The following is a 23,274-nucleotide window of genomic DNA, read 5'->3' on the forward strand; positions in this document are numbered from 1 at the left end:
GTAGAGTTATAATGTTTACTACCAGGTAGAGTTATAATGTTTACTACCAGGTAGTTATAATGTTATAATGTTTACTACCAGGTAGAGTTATAATGTTTACTACCAGGTAGAGTTATAATGTTTACTACCAGGTAGAGTTATAATGTTTACTACCAGGTAGAGTTATAATGTTTACTACCAGGTAGAGTTATAATGTTTACTACCAGGTAGAGTTATAATGTTTACTACCAGGGTAGAGTTATAATGTTTACTACCAGGTAGAGTTATAATGTTTACTACCAGGTAGAGTTATAATGTTTACTACCAGGTAGAGTTATAATGTTTACTACCAGGTAGATAATGTTTACTAAGGTGAGTTATAATGTTTACTACCAGGTAGAGTTATAATGTTTACTACCAGGTAGAGTTATAATGTTTACTACCAGGTAGAGTTATAATGTTTACTACCAGGTAGAGTTATAATGTTTACTACCAGGTAGAGTTATAATGTTTACTACCAGGTAGAGTTATAATGTTTACTACCAGACCCACCAGGTAGAGTTATAATGTTTACTACCAGGTAGAGTTATAATGTTTACTACCAGGTAGAGTTATAATGTTTACTACCAGGTAGAGTTATAATGTTTACTACCAGGTAGAGTTATAATGTTTACTACCAGGTAGAGTTATAATGTTTACTACCAGGTAGAGTTATAATGTTTACTACCAGGTAGAGTTATAATGTTTACTACCAGACCCACCAGGTAGAGTTATAATGTTTACTACCAGGTAGAGTTATAATGTTTACTACCAGGTAGAGTTATAATGTTTACTACCAGGTAGAGTTATAATGTTTACTACCAGGTAGAGTTATAATGTTTACTACCAGGTAGAGTAATATAAGGTGTTTACTACTACCAGGTAGAGTTATAATGTTTATAATGTTACTACAGGTAGAGTTATAATGTTTACTACCAGGTAGAGTTATAATGTTTACTACCAGGTAGAGTTATAATGTTTACTACCAGGTAGAGTTATAATGTTTACTACCAGGTAGAGTTATAATGTTTACTACCAGGTAGAGTTATAATGTTTACTACCAGGTAGAGTTATAATGTTTACTACCAGGTAGAGTTATAATGTTTACTACCAGGTAGAGTTATAATGTTTACTACCAGGTAGAGTTATAATGTTTACTACCAGGTAGAGTTTACTACCAGGTAGAGTTATAATGTTTACTACCAGGTAGAGTAATAACCAGGTGTTTACTACCAGGTAGAGTTATAATGTTTACTACCAGGTAGAGTTATAATGTTTACTACCAGGTAGAGTTATAATGTTTACTACCAGGTAGAGTTATAATGTTTACTACCAGACCCACCAGGTAGAGTTATAATGTTTACTACCAGGTAGAGTTATAATGTTTACTACCAGGTAGAGTTATAATGTTTACTACCAGGTAGAGTTATAATGTTTACTACCAGGTAGAGTTATAATGTTTACTACCAGGTAGAGTTATAATGTTTACTACCAGGTAGAGTCATAATGTTTACTACCAGGTAGAGTTATAATGTTTACTACCAGGTAGAGTTATAATGTTTACTACCAGAGAGTTATAATGTTATAATGTTTACTACCAGGTAGAGTTATAATGTTTACTACCAGGTAGAGTTAATGTTTACTACCAGGTAGAGTTACCAGGTAGAGTTATAATGTTTACTACCAGGTAGAGTTATAATGTTTACTACCAGGTAGAGTTATAATGTTTACTACCAGGTAGAGTTATAATGTTTACTACCAGGTAGAGTTATAATGTTTACTACCAGGTAGAGTTATAATGTTTACTACCAGGTAGAGTTATAATGTTTACTACCAGGTAGAGTTATAATATATATGTTTACTACCAGGTAGAGTTATAATGTTTACTACCAGGTAGAGTTATAATGTTTACTACCAGGTAGAGTTATAATGTTTACTACCAGGTAGAGTTATAATGTTTACTACCAGGTAGAGTTATAATGTTTACTACCAGGTAGAGTTATAATGTTTACTACCAGGTAGAGTTATAATGTTTACTACTATAATGTTTACTACCAGGTAGAGTTATAATGTTTACTACCAGGTAGAGTTATAATGTTTACTACCAGGTAGAGTTATAATGTTTACTACCAGGTAGAGTTATAATGTTTACTACCAGGTAGAGTTATAATGTTTACTACCAGGTAGAGTTATAATGTTTACTACCAGGTAGAGTTATAATGTTTACTACCAGGTAGAGTTATAATGTTTACTACCAGACCCACCAGGTGGAGTTATAATGTTTACTACCAGGTAGAGTTATCTTACCACACAACCATATTCTCTTAGTTATTTTGTCTCTTCTGACCCATGTTCTGTCCATCTCTCCCACAGATGATCAAACTGCAGGCATCCATCAAATACGGAGAAGAGGAGTACTCTGGAGCGAAGGTTAGTAGAGACTAGTATTGGACATATACTGGACTTGGCCATAACTAAAACAATAATTAGCACCAGAACTAGAACCATGACTAGAACCTGAACTAGAACCAGAACTAGAACCTGAACCTGAACTAGAACCATGACTAGAACATCAATTAAACCATGACTAGAACCAGAACTAGAACCATGATTGGAACCATGACTTGAACCTGAACTAGAACAATGACTAGAACTAGAACCATGACTAGAACCATGACTAGAACATCAATAGAACCATGACTAGAACCATGACTAAAACCATGACTAGAGCCTGAACTAGACCTATGACTAGAACCATGACTAGAACCATGACTAGAACATCAATAGAACCATGACTAGAACCATGACTAAAACCATGACTAGAGCCTGAACTAGACCTATGACTAGAGCCATGACTAGAACCTGAACTAGAACCATGACTAGAACCATGACTAGAACATCAATAGAACCATGACTCATGCCATAACTAGCACCATCATTAAATCAGAACCAAAACTAGAACAGAACTAAACCAGAACTAGAACCAGAACTTAACCAGAACTAGAACATAACTAAACCAGAACCGGAACTAGACCCAGAACTAGAACCAGAACTTAACCAGAACTAGAACATAACTAAATCAGAACCGGAACTAGACCCAGAACTAGAACCATAACTTAACCAGAAATAGAACAGAACTTAACCAGAACTAGACCCAGAACTAAAAATCAAATCAAATCAAATTTTATTGGTCACATACACATGGTTAGCAGATGTTAATGCGAGTGTAGCGAAATGCTTGTGCTTCTAGTTCCGACAATGCAGTAATAATCCAACAAGTAATCTAACTAACAATTCCAAAAAAAAACTACTGTCTTATACACAGTGTAAGGGGATAAAGAATATGTACATAAGGATATATGAATGAGTGATGGTACAGAGCAGCTTAGGCAAGATACAGTAGATGGTATTGAGTACAGTATATACATATGAGATGAGTATGTAAACAAAGTGGCATAGTTAAAGTGGCTAGTGATACATGTATTACATAAGGATGCAGTCGATGATATAGAGTACAGTATATACGTATACATATGAGATGAATAATGTAGGGTATGTAAACATTATAGAACCATACCTTAACCAGAACTAGAACAGAACTAAACCAGAACTGGAACTAGAACCAGAACTTAACCAGAACTAGACCCAGAACTAGAACCAGAACTAAAGACCAGAAACATGTACCTGGTAGTTACTGTATGTCATGAGGTCAGGAGAACTTAATATAACCTGGTAGTTACGGTATGTCATGAGGTCAGGAGAAATTAATATAACCTGTTAACTGCTTAGTTAGTGTTTTTGATCCATTTAGAAACCCTTGAGACCCCTTATAACACATTTTCTCAACGAATACGCCCTTATGACTCCCTATAAACCTTTATGACCTCTTATAAGGCCTTTATGAACCCTCTCCCTGTCAGACACTGGTAGAGCAGCTTCCCCAGGACGACCCAGACTATGACGTGGACATGGGCTGTCTACTCTACAAGGAGGGGGAGTATGAGGAGGCTTGCAAGAAGTTCATGTCTGCCATGCAGGTGCTGGGCTACCAACCAGGTAACTGCACGCACACAGAGGAAAACGTCTAACCTTTTGCCTGTCCTACAAGTCTCTTGCATTTGCTGAATCTCTCTCTTCCTCCCCCTAATTCTCTCCTCCTCTCCCTCCCTCTCTCTCCTCTCCCCTCTAATTCTCTCCTCCTCTCCATCCCTCTCTCTCCTCTCCCCCCTAATTCTCTCCTCCTCTCCCCCCTCTCTCTCCTCTCCCCCTAATTCTCTCCTCTCCCCCTAATTCTCTCCTCCTCTCCCTCCCTCTCTCTCCTCTCCCCCCATAATTCTCTCCTCCTCTCCCTCCCTCTCTCTCCTCTCCACCCTAATTCTCTCCTTCTCACCTCTCCCCCTAATTCTCTCCTCCTCTCCCTCCCTCTCTCCTCTCCCCCTAATTCTCTCCTCCTCTCCCTCCCTCTCTCTCCTCTCCCCCCCCTAATTCTCTCCTCCTCTCCCTCCCTCTCTCTCCTCTCCCCCTAATTCTCACCTCCTCTCCCTCCCTCTCTCTCCTCTCCCCCCCCCTAATTCTCTCCTCCTCTCCCTGCCTCTCTCTCCTCTCCCCCTAATTCTCTCCTTCTCTCCCTCTCTCTCCTCTCCGCCCTCCCTATCTCCCTGTCCCTCCTCCTAATTCTCTCCTCCTCTCCCTGCCTCTCTCTCCTCCCTCCTGTCTCAGAACTGTCCTACAACATAGGTCTGTGCTACTACAGTATGAAACAGTATGGTCAGGCCCTCAAGTTCATCGGAGAGATCATCGAGAGAGGGATCAGGGAACATCCAGGTCGGCTTTAAAATCACAGCACACCTGTTTAGTTAGATACCTGATCACTCTGTTGGGGTTTTCCCTTAGTGACCCTCCTTCTCATCCATGTTTTCCCCTGACCATCCTGTGTCTCTCTGTGCTGTGTGTGTGTTCTCGTCGTCCAGAGCTGAGCGTTGGTATGACGACAGAGGGCATTGACGTGAGGAGTGTTGGGAACACCCTGATCCTACATGAGACCGCCCTCATAGAAGGCTTCAACCTCAAGGCTGCTATAGAATACCAGCTGAAAAACTGTGAGTACATTCAGCAGCCTTGTGGTTAGAGTATCCGCCCTGAGATTGAAGGGTTGGGAGTTCAATCCCCGGGCCGAGTCGTAACAAAAACTGTAAAAATGGGACCTGATTGACTCTCAGCATTAAGGAGATAGATTGGTGTCTAAAGCTTTGTGATAGACTAGCATAGTCCAGGGGGTGTACTGTGAGAGACTAGCATTCTGTCCAGGGGGTGTACCGTGATAGACTAGCATTCTGTCCAGGGGGTGTACTGTGATAGACTAGCATTCTGTCCAGGGGGTGTACTGTGATAGACTAGCATTCTGTCCAGGGGGTGTACCGTGATAGACTAGCATTCTGTCCAGGGGGTGTACTGTGATAGACTAGCATTCTGTCCAGGGGTGTACTGTGATGGGGGGTGTACTGTGATAGACTAGCATTCTGTCCAGGGGGTGTACTGTGATAGACTAGCATTCTGTCCAGGGGGTGTACTGTGATAGACTAGCATTCTGTCCAGGGGGTGTACTGTGATAGACTAGCATTCTGTCCAGGGGGTGTACTGTGATAGACTAGCATTCTGTCCAGGGGTGTACTGGGGGTGTAGACTAGCATTCTGTCCAGGGGGTGTACTGTGATAGACTGCATTCTGTCCAGGGGGTGTACTGTGATAGACTAGCATTCTGTCCAGGGGGTGTACTGTGATAGACTAGCATTCTGCAGTGATCCAGGGGTGTACTGTGATAGACTAGCATTCTGTCCAGGGGTGTACTGTGATAGACTAGCATTCTGTCCAGGGGGTGTACCATAGACTAGCATTCTGTCCAGGGGTGTACTGTTCTAGGGGTGTACTAGCATTCTGTCCAGGGGGTGTACTGTGATAGACTAGCATTCTGTCCAGGGGTGTACTGTGATAGACTAGCATTCTGTCCAGGGGGTGTACTGTGATAGACTAGCATTCTGTCCAGGGGTGTACTGTGATAGACTAGCATTCTGTCCAGGGGGTGTACTGTTATCCAGGGGGTGTACTGTGATAGACTAGCATTCTGTCCAGGGGGTGTACTGTGATAGACTAGCATTCTGTCCAGGGGTACTGTGTACTGTGATAGACTAGCATTCTGTCCAGGGGTGTACTGTGATAGACTAGCATTCTGATCCAGGGGGTGTACTGTGTGATCCAGGGGTGTACTGTGATAGACTAGCATTCTGTCCAGGGGTGTGATAGACTGTCCAGGGGTGTACCGTGATGAGACTAGCATTCTGTCCAGGGGGGTGTACTGTGATAGACTAGCATTCTGTCCAGGGGTGTACTGTGATAGACTAGCATTCTGTCCAGGGGTGTACTGTGATAGACCATTCTGGGGGTGTACTGTGATAGACTAGCATTCTGTCCAGGGGTGTGTACTGTGATAGACTAGCATTCTGTTGTACTGTGATCCAGGGGGTGTACTGTGATAGACTAGCATTCTGTCCAGGGGGTGTACTGTGATAGACTAGCATTCTGTCCAGGGGGTGTACTGTGATCCAGGGGGTGTACTGTGATCCAGGGGGTGTACTGTGATCCAGGGGGTGTACTGTGACCAGGCTGTCAGAAATTACCAGCTGAAAAACTGTCCGTTCTCATAGTATACCAGGCTGCTACTCTCTGTTTAATCTATGCGTAGTCACTTTAACTCTACCTACATGTACATATCACCTCAATTACCTCGACTAACCGGTGCCCCCGCACATTATATAGCCTCGTTAATGTTATTTTACTGCTGCTCTTTAATTTCTTGTTACTTTAAAAAAAAAAAAAAATTTACTTATCTATTTTTTACTTAATAAACTGCATAAGGGCTTGTAAGTAAGCTCAACTCTGTCTCTCTGTCTGTCTGTCTGTCTCCAGGCGATGCAGCTCAGGAGGCCTTGACTGACATGCCTCCCAGATCAGAGGAGGTACTGTGTGTGTACTTGTGTGTGTACATATGTCAGCCCTTACCACTCATGTAGGTTGGAGACAGTGAATGCTGTAAGGTACATCTCTATCTGTGGCTCAGTGGGTGCTGCCCTCTAGTGACCATCTATATCAACACTCATACACTGATGGGGATCAGGGCACCAGGAGCACTCTGTCAGACAGAAAGCTGTTGTGACGTGTGTGTGTGTGTGGAGACATTCTCCTTCTAACCAATGGACAATGAAATATCCTTTTATTTTTATTTTTTTATCCTGTATTTAACTAGGCAAGTTAGTTAAAGAACAAATAGTTATTTCCACATGTCTGTTGTCTTGTAGGAGCTGGATCCAGTGACGCTCCACAACCAGGCCCTGATGAACATGGATAAGAAGCCATCGGAGGGTTTTGAGAAACTGGCCTTCCTCCTGCAGCAGATCCCCTTCCCCCCGGTCACCTTCGGAAACCTGCTGCTACTATACTGCAAATATGAGGTAGGGTATTCTACGGTACTATAGTATATTATACTATTATACAGTACTATATTATACTATACTCTACTGTACGCTACTCTATTATACTATACTCTACTCTATTATACTATTATACAGTACTATATTATACGATACTGCAAATATGAGGTAGGGTATTCTACGGTACTATAGTATATTATACTATTATACAGTACTCTACTATATTATACTATACTCTACTGTATTCTACTCTATTATACTATTATACAGTACTCTACTATATTATACTATACTCTACTGCACTCTACTCTATTATACAGTACTCTACTATATTATACTATACTCTACTGTATTCTACTCTATTATACTATTATACAGTACTCTACTATATTATACTGTAGTCTAATATATTATACTATTATACTGTACTCTACTATATTATACTGTACTGTACTCTATTATACTATTATACTGTACTCTACTATACTATTATACTGTACTCTACTATATTATACTGTAGTCTACTATATTATACTATTATACAGTACTCTACTATATTATACTATACTCTACTGTATTCTACTCTATTATACTATTATACAGTACTCTACTATATTATACTGTAGTCTAATATATTATACTATTATACTGTACTCTACTATATTATACTGTACTGTACTCTATTATACTATTATACTGTACTCTACTATATTATACTGTAGTCTAATATATTATACTGTACTCTACTATATTATACTGTAGTCTAATATATTATACTATTATACTGTACTCTACTATACTCTACTATATTATACTATTATACTGTATTCTACTATATTATACTATTATACTGTACTCTACTATTATACTATACTCTACTGCACTGTACTACTATATTATACTCTACTGTACTCTACTATATTATACTATGCTCTACTGTGCTCTACTATATTATACTAGTATACTGTACTCTACTATATTATATTAAACTCTACTGCACTCTACTATATTGTACTATTATTCTGTACTCTACTATAATATACTATTATACTGTACTTTACTATATTGTACTATAGTCTAATATATTATACTATATACTGTACTCTACTGTACTATACTGTACTCTACTGTACTCTACTATATTATACTATTATACAGTACTGTACTATATACTATACTATACTATTATACTGTACTCTACTGTATTATACTATTATACTGTACTCTACTATTACCATATTATACTATACTATTATACTATACTCTACTGTACTCTACTATGCTACTATACTCTACTGTACTCTACTATACTCTACTGTACTCTACTGTTATACTGTACTCTACTGTTATACTGTACTCTACTATTATACTGTACTCTACTATTATACTGTACTCTACTGTTATACTGTACTCTACTGTACTCTACTATTATACTGTACTCTACTATTATACTGTACTCTACTATTATACTGTACTCTACTGTACTCTACTATTATACTGTACTCTACTATTATACTGTACTCTACTGTTATACTGTACTCTACTATTATACTGTACTCTACTATTATACTGTACTCTACTATTATACTGTACTCTACTATTATACTGTACTCTACTGTACTCTACTATTATACTGTACTCTACTGTTATACTGTACTCTACTGTACTCTACTATTATACTGTACTCTACTGTTATACTGTACTCTACTATTATACTGTACTCTACTATTATACTGTACTCTACTGTACTCTACTGTTATACTGTATACTGTACTTACTATTATACTATACTCTACTATTATTATACTATTATACTATTATACTGTACTCTACTATATTATACTGTACTGTAATATATTATACTGTACTCTACTATATTATACTGTAGTCTAATATATTATACTATTATACTGTACTCTACTATACTCTACTATATTATACTATTATACTGTATTCTACTATATTATACTATTATACTGTACTCTACTATTATACTATACTCTACTGTTATACTGTACTCTACTGTACTCTACTATTATACTGTACTCTACTATTATACTATACTCTACTATTTATACTATATACTGTACTTCTGTATATATTAAACTCTACTGCACTCTACTATATTGTACTATTATTCTGTACTCTACTATAATATACTATTATACTGTACTCTACTACTATATTGTACTATAGTCTAATATATTATACTGTATACTGTACTCTACTGTTATACTGTACTCTACTGTACTCTACTATATTATACTATTATACTACTGTACTATATTATACTATACTATTATACTGTACTCTACTATATATACTATTATACTGTACTCTACTATATTACTATTATACTATACTATTATACTGTACTATACTGTACTCTACTATTATACTGTACTCTACTGTACTCTACTATTATACTGTACTCTACTGTTATACTGTACTCTACTATTATACTGTACTCTACTGTTATACTGTACTCTACTGTTATACTGTACTCTACTGTACTCTACTGTTATACTGTACTCTACTATTATACTGTACTCTACTATTATACTGTACTCTACTATGTACTCTACTGTTATACTGTACTCTACTATTATACTGTACTCTACTGTTATACTGTACTCTACTGTTATACTGTACTCTACTATTATACTGTACTCTACTGTTATACTGTACTACTGTTATTATACTGTACTCTTACTACTTTATACTGTACTCTATACTGTACTCTACTATTATACTGTACTCTACTGCTGTTATACTGTACTCTACTGTATACTGTTATACTGTACTCTACTATTATACTGTACTCTACTGTTATACTGTACTCTACTATTATACTGTACTCTACTGTTATACTGTACTCTGTTATACTGTACTCTACTGTACTGTACTATACTGTACTCTACTATACTGTACTGTACTCTACTATTATACTCTACTTATACTGTACTCTACTATTATACTGTACTCTGTATTATACTGTACTATACTGTACTCTACTATTTATACTGTACTCTACTGTACTCTACTATTATACTGTACTCTACTATACTATACTGTACTATCTACTGTACTCTACTATGTATATGTACTACTATACTCTGTACTCTACTGTTATACTGTACTCTACTATATACTGTACTCTACTGCTCTATACTGTACTATATACTGTACTCTACTGTATTCTACTATTATACTGTACTCTACTATTATACTGTACTCTACTGTGTACTACTGTACTCTACTGTTATACTGTACTCTACTGTACTCTACTATTATACTGTACTCTACTGTTATACTGTACTCTACTGTTATACTGTACTACTGTACTCTGTATTATACTGTACTCTACTGTATACTGTACTATGTACTCTACTATTATACTGTACTCTACTATTATACTGTACTCTACTGTATACTGTATTATACTGTACTCTACTGTTATACTGTACTCTACTGTTATACTGTATCTACTGTACTCTATACTGTATACTGTACTGTTATACTGTACTCTACTGTTATACTGTACTCTACTGTTATACTGTAAATGCTCTGTACTGTTATACTGTACTCTACTGTACTCTACTATTATACTGTACTCTACTGTTATACTGTACTCTACTGTTATACTACTCTATTATACTGTACTCTACTGTTACTGTATATCTACTGTACTCTACTGTTATACTGTACTCTACTGTTATACTGTACTCTACTGTACTCTACTATTTTACTGTACTCTACTGTACTCTACTATTATACTGTACTCTACTATTTTACTGTACTCTACTGTACTCTACTATTATACTGTACTCTACTGTTATACTGTACTCTACTGTACTCTACTATTATACTGTACTCTACTATTATACTGTACTCTACTGTACTCTACTACTGTATATCTACTGTTATACTGTACTCTACTGTACTCTACTACTGTATATCTACTATTATACTGTACTCTACTGTTATACTGTACTCTACTGTACTCTACTCTACTCTACTGTATATCTCTCAGTATTTTGATCTGGCTGCTGATGTGATGGCAGAGAATCTACTGTTATACTGTACTCTACTGTTATACTGTACTCTACTGTATACTGTATACTGTACTCTACTGTTATACTGTACTCTACTCTACTGTTATACTGTACTGTCTACTGTACTCTACTGTTATACTGTACTCTACTGTACTCTACTGTTACTGTACTACTCTACTGGTATATACTGTACTGTACTCTACTACTGTATATCTACTATACTCTCACTCTTTCTCTCATTCTATTCTCTCTCTCAGTATTTTGATCTGGCTGCTGATGTGATGGCAGAGAATGCTCACCTCACCTACTGTTATACTGTACTCTACTGTACTCTACTATTATACTGTACTCTACTGTTATACTGTACTCTACTGTTATACTGTACTCTACTACTGTATATCAACTGTTATACTGTACTCTGCTGTTATACTGTACTCTACTACTGTATATCTACTATACTCTCACTCTTTCTCTCCTTATATTCTCTCTCAGTATTTTGATCTGGCTGCTGATGTGATGGCAGAGAATGCTCACCTCACCTACTGTTATACTGTACTCTACTGTACTCTACTATTATACTGTACTCTACTGTACTCTACTATTATACTGTACTCTACTGTTATACTGTACTCTACTACTGTATATCTACTATACTCTCACTCTTTCTCTCCTTATATTCTCTCTCAGTATTTTGATCTGGCTGCTGATGTGATGGCAGAGAATGCTCACCTCACCTACAAGTTCCTCACCCCGGTAAGAACCACAGGTCCCTTTTATTGTCCTATATGTTCATACTACATCCCTACGGTCAGTCACTAGGGATAGTTTTACTTCAAAATCATGCATGTTAGTCTGACCCTGATGTGATGTCCACATTACATTTTCCATGTGGGATTGAAAGACCTCTATATAAATCCTGTTCTGGATTGAAAGACCTCTATATAAATCCTGTTCTGGATTGAAAGACCTCTATATAAATCCTGTGGGATTGAAAGACCTCTATATAAATCCTGTGGGATTGAAAGACCTCTATATAAATCCTGTGGGATTGAAAGACCTCTATATAAATCCTGTGGGATTGAAAGACCTCTATATAAATCCTGTGGGATTGAAAGACCTCTATATAAATCCTGTGGGATTGAAAGACCTCTATATAAATCCTGTGGGATTGAAAGACCTCTATATAAATCCTGTTCTGGATTGAAAGACCTCTATATAAATCCTGTGGGATTGAAAGACCTCTATATAAATCCTGTGGGATTGAAAGACTACTATATAAATCCTGTGGGATTGAAAGACCTCTATATAAATCCTGTTCTTGCTACACATCCCCAATTCATGTTCTGGTCCTCCTTCTCCTGCTATGTAATAAACAGTTGATCTATGTGGTCTCTACCGTTCCAGTATCTGTATGAGTTTCTGGACGCCATGTTGACCTGCCAGACAGCTCCAGAAGAGGTAACAACAAAACTACACACCATTTACACCCTGTACCACCTACTACCTAGTAGCAATCACTTTATACTACCTACTACCTAGTACTAATCACTCTATACCACCTACTACCTAGTACTAATCACTATACTACCTACTACCTAGTACTAATCACTATACTACCTACTACCTAGTACTAATCACTCTATACTACCTACTACCTAGTACTAATCACTATACTACCTACTGCCTAGTACTAATCACTATACTACCTACTACCTAGTACTAATCACTATACTACCTACTACCTAGTACTAATCACTCTATACTACCTACTACCTAGTACTAATCACTCTATACTACCTACTACCTAGTACTAATCACTATACTACCTACTACCTAGTACTAATCACTCTATACTACCTACTACCTAGTACTAATCACTATACTACCTACTACCTAGTACTAATCACTATACTACCTACTACCTAGTACTAATCACTATACTACCTACTACCTAGTACTAATCACTATACTACCTACTACCTAGTACTAATCACTATACTACCTACTACCTAGTACTAATCACTCTATACTACCTACTACCTAGTACTAATCACTATACTACCTACTACCTAGTACTAATCACTATACTACCTACTACCTAGTACTAATCACTATACTACCTACTACCTAGTACTAATCACTCTATACTACCTACTACCTAGTACTAATCACTCTATACTACCTACTACCTAGTACTAATCACTCTATACTACCTACTACCTAGTACTAATCACTCTATACTACCTACTACCTAGTACTAATCACTATACTACCTACTACCTAGTACTAATCACTATACTACCTACTACCTAGTACTAATCACTATACTACCTACTACCTAGTACTAATCACTATACTACCTACTACCTAGTACTAATCACTCTATACTACCTACTACCTAGTACTAATCACTATACTACCTACTACCTAGTACTAATCACTATACTACCTACTACCTAGTACTAATCACTATACTACCTACTACCTAGTACTAATCACCCTATACTACCTACTACCTAGTACTAATCACTATACTACCTACTACCTAGTACTAATCACTATATACTACCTAGTTCTAATCACTATACTACCTACTACCTAGTACTAATCACTTTATACTCCCTACTACCTAGTACTAATCACCCCATGCTCCCTACTACCTAGTTCTATCACTATACTCCCTACTACCTAGTACTAATCACCCCATACTCCCTACTACCTAGTACTAATAACTGTGTACTACCTACTGTCTAGTACTAATCACTATACTACCTACTACCTAGTACTAATCACTATACTGCCTACTACCTAGTACTAATCACTATACTACCTACTACCTAGTACTAATCACTGTATACAACCTACTGCCTACTAGTACTAATCACTATATACTACCTACTGCCTAGTACTAATCACTATACTACCTACTGCCTAGTACTAATCACTATACTACCTACTACCTAGTACTAATCACTCCATACTACCTACTACCTAGTACTAATCACTATATACTATCTACTACCTAGTACTAATCACTATACTACCTACTACCTAGTACTAATCACTATACTACCTACTACCTAGTACTAATCACTATACTACCTACTGCCTAGTACTAATCACTATACTACCTACTACCTAGTACTAATCACTATACTACCTACTACCTAGTAGTAATCACTATACTACCTACTACCTAGTACTAATCACCCCATACTCCCTACTGCCTAGTACTAATCACTATATACTATCTACTACCTAGTACTAATCACTATACTACCTGCTACCTAGTACTAATCACTATACTACCTACTACCTAGTACTAATAACTGTATACTACCTACTGTCTAGTACTAATAACTGTATACTACCTACTACCTAGTACTAATAACTGTATACTACCTACTACCTAGTACTAATCACTGTATACTACCTACTACCTAGTACTAATCACTGTATACTACCTACTACCTAGTACTAATCATTCTCTACTAGCATCAACCTTCTGTAGCATTAAACACACCACTACTACACACATATATTTCCGTTTCAATGTTTTAGCCAGTGACCTGAATGTTCCACAATGTAATGAACCGGTCCTCTACATTGCAGAGACTTTAAAGTCCTGTGTCATTGTTGCTGCTCTTTGTATATTCTGAGCTATATATTCCTGTCTCTGATCATGTCTCTGTTGTGTTTGACCAACGCAGGCCTTCAGGAAGTTTGATGAGATGAACGCCAAGTTGACAGATCAACTACGCAAGCTGACCAAACAGGTTACAATCTTCCAGTCTCCTCTCTCTCTGTCTTCCTATGTTGTCTGGTTATCCTGTTGATGTTGTCTGGTTATCCTGTTCATGTTGTCTGGTTATCATGTTGTCCTGTTCATGTTGTCTGGTTATCATGTTGTCCTGTTGATGTTGTCTGGTTATCCTGTTATCCTGTTCATGTTGTCTGGTTATCATGTTGTCCTGTTATCCTGTTATCCTGATCTGTCTGGTTATCCTGTTATCCTGTTGATGTTGTCTGTTTATCCTGTTATCCTGTTCATCCTGTTGTCCTGTTGTCTGGTTATCCTGTTATCCTGTTATCCTGATGTTGTCTGTTATCCTGTTATCCTGTTCATGTTGTCTATCCTGTTATCCTGTTGATGTTGTTGATGTTGTCTGGTTATCCTGTTATCCTGTTCATGATGTTGTCTGGTTATCCTGTTATCCTGTTATCCTGTTATCCTGTGTTGTCTGGTTATCCTGTTCATGTTGTCCTGTTATCCTGTTCATGTTGTCCTGTTATCCTGTTATCCTGTTATCCTGTTCATGTTGTCTGGTTATCCTGTTATCCTGTTCATGTTGCCTGGTTATCCTGTTGATGTTGTCTGGTTTTTCTGTTATCCTGTTCATGTTGTCTGTTTATCCTGTTATCCTGTTATCCTGTTGATGTTGTCTGGTTATCCTGTTATCCTGTTGATGTTGTCTGGTTATCCTGTTCATGTTGTCTGGTTATCCTGTTATCCTGTTCATGTTGTCTGGTTATCCTGTTGATGTTGTCTGGTTATCCTGTTGATGTTGTCTGGTTATCCTGTTATCCTGTTGATGTTGTCTGGTTATCATGTTATCCTGTTCATGTTGTCTGGTTATCCTGTTATCCTGTTGATGTTGTCTGGTTATCCTGTTGATGTTGTCTGGTTATCCTGTTATCCTGTTGATGTTGTCTGGTTATCCTGTTGATGTTGTCTGGTTATTCTGTTATCCTGTCGATGTTGTCTGGTTATCCTGTTATCCTGTTATACTGTTATCCTGTTCATGTTGTCTGGTTATCCTGTTATCCTGTTCATGTTGTCTGGTTATCCTGTTGATGTTGTCTGGTTATTCTGTTATCCTGATGATGTTGTCTGGTTATCCTGTTCATGTTGTCTGTTTATCCTGTTGTCCTGTTGATGTTGTCTGTTTATCCTGTTGATGTTGTCTGTTTATCCTGTTATCCTGTTCATGTTGTCTGTTTATCCTGTTATCCTGTTGATGTTGTCTGTTTATCCTGTTGATGTTGTCTGTTTATCCTGTTGATGTTGTCTGTTTATCCTGTTGATGTTGTCTGGTTATCCTGTTATCCTGTTGATGTTGTCTGGTTATCCTGTTGATGTTGTCTGGTTATCCTGTTGTCCTGTTGATGTTGTCTGTTTATCCTGTTGATGTTGTCTGTTTATCCTGTTGATGTTGTCTGGTTATCCTGTTATCCTGTTGATGTTGTCTGGTTATCCTGTTGATGTTGTCTGGTTATCCTGTTATTCTGTTGATGTTGTCTGTTTATCCTGTTGATGTTGTCTGGTTATCATGTTATCCTGTTGTCATCCTTCTCTCATCTATTTGGTCTTCCATTCTCCTTTTCTTTCATCCGAGGCCCCACAGGTTACATTCTTCCATTCTGCTCTCTTCGGCCACCAGCTTGTTTATTAGCTTTAGTCTGCGTCCCAAATGAAACCCAAGACTGTCCCCACAGGAGAATCCTTTGAAGAACCCTTTTTGGTTCCAGGTAGAACTCTTTTTGGTTCCATGTAGAACCCTCTGTGTAAAAGATTCTACATGGAACTCAAAAGGGTTCTACCTGGAACCGAAAAGGGTTCTTCAAAGGATTCTCCTATGGGGACAGCCAAAGAACCCTTTTATAGGTTCTAGATAGCACTTTTTTTTTCTTCCTAAGAGTGTATTCCCTATATAGTGCACTACTTTTGAGTTGAGCTCTATGGGACTAGGGTGCCATTTGGGATGAAAGCTTACCTTTTCCAAGCCTTCTACAGCCCAGTCATTTCTCTGATCTGGTCACATTGGTGCGGTTTAACCTTTATAGCTTTAAATTGCTATCAGTCATGTGTTTTTACAGAATGACATCACGTTTTCCCCTTAACTGTTCAGGATACAGTGATAAGACTGTGTTATTATTGGAGAGAACAACATAAAGCATCCATAGTCAGTGACCTGTGTGTAATCTGTCTCTAAGGTGCAGGAAGCCAGGCTAGTCAGTGACCTGTGTGTAATCTGTCTCTAAGGTACAGGAAGCCAGGCTAGTCCGTGACCTGTGTGTAATCTGTCTCTAAGGTACAGGAAGCCAGGCTAGCCCGTGACCTGTGTGTAATCTGTCTCTAAGGTGGAAGCCAGGCTATCCGTGACCTGTGTGTAATCTGTCTCTAAAATAGGAAGCCAGGCTAGCCTGTGACCTGTGTGTAATCTGTCTAAGGCTAGGCTCCGTGACCTGTGTGTAATCTGTCTCTAAGGTGCAGGAAGCCAGGCTAGCCCGTGACCTGTGTGTAGTCTTTGTCTCTAAGATACAGGAAGCCAGGCTTATGACCTGTGTGTAGTCTGCTGTGCAGGAAGCCAGACTAGTGACCTGTGTGTAGTCTGTCTCTAAGGTACAGGAAGCCAGGCTAGTCATGACCTGTGTGTAATCTGTCTCTAAGGTGCAGGAAGCCAGGCTAGTCCGTGACCTGTGTGTAGTCTGTCTCTAAGGTGCAGGAAGCCAGGCTCCCGTGACCTGTGTGTAATCTGTCTCTAAGGTACAGGAAGCCAGGCTAGTCCGTGACCTGTGTGTAATCTGTCTCTAAGGTACAGGAAGCCAGGCTAGTCCGTGACCTGTGTGTAAATCTGTCTCTAAGGTGCAGGAAGCCAGGCTAGCCCGTGACCTGTGTGTAATCTGTCTCTAAGGTGCAGGAAGCCAGGCTTATCCTGTTCAGCCCGTGGCTACCCTGTGACCTGTGTGTAGTCTTTGTCTCTAAGATCAGGAAGCCAGGCTAGCCCGTGACCTGTGTGTAGTCTGTCTCTAAGGTGCAGGAAGCCAGACTAGCCCGGTGACCTGTGTGTAATCTGTCTCTAAGGTGCAGGAAGCCAGACTAGCCCGTGACCTGTGTGTAGTCTGTCTCTAAGGTGCAGGAAGCCAGGCTAGTCCGTGACCTGTGTGTAATCTGTCTCTAAGGTGCAGGAAGCCAGGCTAGTCCGTGACCTGTGTGTGTTATCTGTCTCTAAGATACAGGAAGCCAGGCTAGCCTGTGACCTGTGTGTAGTCTGTCTCTAAGGTGCAGGAAGCCAGGCTAGTCCGTGACCTGTGTGTAGTCTGTCTCTAAGGTACAGGAAGCCAGGCTAGTCCGTGACCTGTGTGTAGTCTGTCTCTAAGGTGCAGGAAGCCAGGCTGAGTCCGTGACCTGTGTGTTGTCTGTCTCTAAGGTGCAGGAAGCCAGGCTAGTCCGTGACCTGTGTGTAATCTTTGTCTCTAAGGTGCAGGAAGCCAGGCTAGCCCGTGACCTGTGTGTAGTCTGTCTCTAAGGTACAGGAAGCCAAACTAGTCCGTGACCTGTGTGTAATCTGTCTCTAAGGTACAGGAAGCCAGGCTAGTCCGTGACCTGTGTGTAATCTGTCTCTAAGGTGCAGGAAGCCAGGCTAGTCCGTGACCTGTGTGTAGTCTGTCTCTAAGGTGCAGGAAGCCAGGCTAGCCCGTGACCTGTGTGTTGTCTGTCTCTAAGGTACAGGAAGCCAGACTAGTCCGTGACCTGTGTGTAATCTGTCTCTAAGGTGCAGGAAGCCAGGCTAGTCCGTGACCTGTGTGTAATCTTTGTCTCTAAGATACAGGAAGCCAGGCTAGCCCGTGACCTGTGTGTAGTCTGTCTCTAAGGTGCAGGAAGCCAGACTAGCCCGTGACCTGTGTGTAGTCTTTGTCTCTAAGGTGCAGGAAGCCAGGCTAGCCCGTGACCTGTGTGTAGTCTGTCTCTAAGGTGCAGGAAGCCAGGCTAGCCCGTGACCTGTGTGTAGTCTGTCTCTAAGGTGCAGGAAGCCAGGCTAGTCCGTGACCTGTGTGTAGTCTGTCTCTAAGGTGCAGGAAGCCAGGCTAGCCCGTGACCTGTGTGTAGTCTGTCTCTAAGGTGCAGGAAGCCAGGCTAGTCCTGTGACCTGTGTGTAATCTGTCTCTAAGGTGCAGGAAGCCAGGCTAGCCCGTGACCTGTGTGTAGTCTGTCTCTAAGGTACAGGAAGCCAGGCTAGTCCCGTGACCTGTGTGTAATCTGTCTCTAAGGTGCAGGAAGCCAGGCTAGCCCGTGACCTGTGTGTAGTCTGTCTCTAAGGTACAGGAAGCCAGGCTAGTCCTGACCTGTGTGTAATCTGTCTCTAAGGTGCAGGAAGCCAGGCTAGCCCGTGACCTGTGTGTAGTCTGTCTCTAAGATACAGGAAGCCAGGCTAGCCTGTGACCTGTGTGTAGTCTGTCTCTAAGGTGCAGGAAGCCAGGCTAGTCCCGTGACCTGTGTGTAGTCTGTCTCTAAGGTGCAGGAAGCCAGGCTAGTCCGTGACCTGTGTGTAGTCTGTCTCTAAGGTGCAGGAAGCCAGGCTAGTCCGTGACCTGTGTGTAATCTTTGTCTCTAAGGTGCAGGAAGCCAGGCTAGCCCGTGACCTGTGTGTAATCTGTCTCTAAGGTGCAGGAAGCCAGGCTAGCCCGTGACCTGTGTGTAGTCTGTCTCTAAGATGAGGAAGCCAGGCTAGCCCATGACCTGTGTGTAGTCTGTCTCTAAGGTGCAGGAAGCCAGACTAGCCCGTGACCTGTGTGTAGTCTTTGTCTCTAAGGTGCAGGAAGCCAGGCTAGTCAGTGACCTGTGTGTAGTCTGTCTCTAAGGTGCAGGAAGCCAGACTAGCCCGTGACCTGTGTGTAATCTGTCTCTAAGGTGCAGGAAGCCAGACTAGCCCGTGACCTGTGTGTAATCTGTCTCTAAGGTGCAGGAAGCCAGGCTAGTCCGTGACCTGTGTGTAATCTGTCTCTAAGGTGCAGGAAGCCAGGCTAGTCCGTGACCTGTGTGTAGTCTGTCTCTAAGGTACAGGAAGCCAGGCTAGCCCGTGACCTGTGTGTAATCTGTCTCTAAGGTGCAGGAAGCCAGGCTAGTCCGTGACCTGTGTGTAATCTGTCTCTAAGATACAGGAAGCCAGGCTAGTCCGTGACCTGTGTGTAATCTGTCTCTAAGGTGCAGGAAGCCAGGCTAGTCCCGTGACCTGTGTGTAATCTGTCTCTAAGGTGCAGGAAGCCAGGCTAGTCCGTGACCTGTGTGTAATCTGTCTCTAAGGTGCAGGAAGCCAGGCTAGCCCGTGACCTGTGTGTAGTCTGTCTCTAAGGTACAGGAAGCCAGGCTAGTCAGTGACCTGTGTGTAATCTGTCTCTAAGGTGCAGGAAGCCAGGCTAGTCCGTGACCTGTGTGTAGTCTGTCTCTAAGGTGCAGGAAGCCAGGCTAGTCCGTGACCTGTGTGTAGTCTGTCTCTAAGGTGCAGGAAGCCAGGCTAGCCCGTGACCTGTGTGTAATCTGTCTCTAAGGTGCAGGAAGCCAGGCTAGCCCGTGACCTGTGTGTAATCTGTCTCTAAGGTGCAGGAAGCCAGGCTAGTCCGTGACCTGTGTGTAATCTGTCTCTAAGATACAGGAAGCCAGGCTAGCCCGTGACCTGTGTGTAGTCTGTCTCTAAGGTGCAGGAAGCCAGGCTAGCCCGTGACCTGTGTGTAGTCTGTCTCTAAGGTGCAGGAAGCCAGGCTAGCCCGTGACCTGTGTGTAGTCTGTCTCTAAGGTGCAGGAAGCCAGGCTAGCCCGTGACCTGTGTGTAGTCTGTCTCTAAGGTACAGGAAGCCAGGCTAGTCCGTGACCTGTGTGTAGTCTGTCTCTAAGGTGCAGGAAGCCAGGCTAGCCCGTGACCTGTGTGTAGTCTGTCTCTAAGGTACAGGAAGCCAGGCTAGCCCGTGACCTGTGTGTAGTCTGTCTCTAAGGTGCAGGAAGCCAGGCTAGCCCGTGACCTGTGTGTAATCTGTCTCTAAGGTGCAGGAAGCCAGGCTAGTCCCGTGACCTGTGTGTAGTCTGTCTCTAAGGTGCAGGAAGCCAGGTGCACCTGTGTGTAAGTCTCTAGGTGCAGGAAGCCAGGCTAGCCCGTGACCTGTGTGTAATCTGTCTCTAAGGTGCAGGAAGCCAGGCTAGCCCGTGACCTGTGTGTAGTCTGTCTCTAAGGTGCAGGAAGCCAGGCTAGTCCCGTGACCTGTGTGTAATCTGTCTCTAAGGTGCAGGAAGCCAGGCTAGCCCGTGACCTGTGTGTAATCTGTCTCTAAGGTGCAGGAAGCCAGGCTAGTCCGTGACCTGTGTGTAATCTGTCTCTAAGGTGCAGGAAGCCAGGCTAGCCCGTGACCTGTGTGTAGTCTGTCTCTAAGGTGCAGGAAGCCAGGCTAGCCCGTGACCTGTGTGTAGTCTGTCTCTAAGGTGCAGGAAGCCAGGCTAGCCCGTGACCTGTGTGTAGTCTGTCTCTAAGGTGCAGGAAGCCAGGCTAGCCCGTGACCTGTGTGTAGTCTGTCTCTAAGGTGCAGGAAGCCAGGCTAGCCCGTGACCTGTGTGTAATCTGTCTCTAAGGTGCAGGAAGCCAGGCTAGCCCGTGACCTGTGTGTAATCTGTCTCTAAGGTGCAGGAAGCCAGGCTAGTCCTGACCTGTGTGTAGTCTGTCTCTAAGATACAGGAAGCCAGGCTAGCCCGTGACCTGTGTGTAGTCTGTCTCTAAGGTGCAGGAAGCCAGGCTAGCCCGTGACCTGTGTGTAGTCTGTCTCTAAGGTGCAGGAAGCCAGGCTAGCCCGTGACCTGTGTGTAATCTGTCTCTAAGGTGCAGGAAGCCAGGCTAGCCCGTGACCTGTGTGTAGTCTGTCTCTAAGGTGCAGGAAGCCAGGCTAGTCCGTGACCTGTGTGTAGTCTGTCTCTAAGGTGCAGGAAGCCAGGCTCCTGTGACCTGTGTGTAGTCTGTCTCTAAGGTGCAGGAAGCCAGGCTAGCCGTGACCTGTGTGTAGTCTGTCTCTAAGGTGCAGGAAGCCAGGCTAGTCCGTGACCTGTGTGTAGTCTGTCTCTAAGGTGCAGGAAGCCAGACTAGCCCGTGACCTGTGTGTAATCTGTCTCTAAGGTACAGGAAGCCAGGCTAGTCCGTGACCTGTGTGTAATCTGTCTCTAAGATACAGGAAGCCAGGCTATCCCGTGACCTGTGTGTAATCTGTCTCTAAGGTGCAGGAAGCCAGGCTAGCCCGTGACCTGTGTGTAATCTGTCTCTAAGGTGCAGGAAGCCAGGCTAGCCCGTGACCTGTGTGTAGTCTGTCTCTAAGGTGCAGGAAGCCAGGCTAGCCCGTGACCTGTGTGTAATCTGTCTCTAAGGTGCAGGAAGCCAGGCTAGCCCGTGACCTGTGTGTAGTCTGTCTCTAAGGTGCAGGAAGCCAGGCTAGTCCGTGACCTGTGTGTAGTCTGTCTCTAAGGTGCAGGAAGCCAGGCTAGTCCGTGACCTGTGTGTAGTCTGTCTCTAAGGTGCAGGAAGCCAGGCTAGTCCGTGACCTGTGTGTAGTCTGTCTCTAAGGTGCAGGAAGCCAGGCTAGCCCGTGACCTGTGTGTAATCTGTCTCTAAGGTGCAGGAAGCCAGGCTAGTCCGTGACCTGTGTGTAATCTGTCTCTAATACAGGAAGCCAGGCTATCCCGTGACCTGTGTGTAATCTGTCTCTAAGATACAGGAAGCCAGGCTATCCCGTGACCTGTGTGTAATCTGTCTCTAAGATACAGGAAGCCAGGCTAGTCCCGTGACCTGTGTGTAATCTGTCTCTAAGGTACAGGAAGCCAGGCTAGCCCGTGACCTGTGTGTAATCTGTCTCTAAGGTGCAGGAAGCCAGGCTAGTCCGTGACCTGTGTGTAATCTGTCTCTAAG

General features: G+C 41.6%; 1 protein-coding gene across 4 annotated transcripts in view; it reads left to right on the forward strand.

Annotated features, from left to right (window-relative positions):
* Positions 1–23,274, forward strand: part of flr (fleer) — a 45,926-nt gene that overhangs the window by 3,496 nt on the left and 19,156 nt on the right. For all 4 annotated transcript variants that reach the window (XR_006079009.1, XM_042298673.1, XM_042298671.1 and 1 more), the window contains exons 4-12: positions 2,392–2,448; positions 3,939–4,074; positions 4,738–4,842; positions 4,989–5,117; positions 6,982–7,031; positions 7,371–7,523; positions 12,245–12,310; positions 12,962–13,015; positions 15,268–15,333. Coding sequence is in view for 3 of the 4 variants with exons in the window: in XM_042298673.1 (XP_042154607.1) it covers positions 2,392–2,448; positions 3,939–4,074; positions 4,738–4,842; positions 4,989–5,117; positions 6,982–7,031; positions 7,371–7,523; positions 12,245–12,310; positions 12,962–13,015; positions 15,268–15,333 (816 nt within the window). In the remaining variant the exon portion in view is untranslated. The remainder of the gene's footprint in view (positions 1–2,391; positions 2,449–3,938; positions 4,075–4,737; positions 4,843–4,988; positions 5,118–6,981; positions 7,032–7,370; positions 7,524–12,244; positions 12,311–12,961; positions 13,016–15,267; positions 15,334–23,274) is intronic.

Source organism: Oncorhynchus tshawytscha, linkage group LG16, assembly GCF_018296145.1.
Source record: "Oncorhynchus tshawytscha isolate Ot180627B linkage group LG16, Otsh_v2.0, whole genome shotgun sequence".
In the NCBI taxonomy this organism is placed as follows: Eukaryota; Metazoa; Chordata; class Actinopteri; order Salmoniformes; family Salmonidae; genus Oncorhynchus; species Oncorhynchus tshawytscha.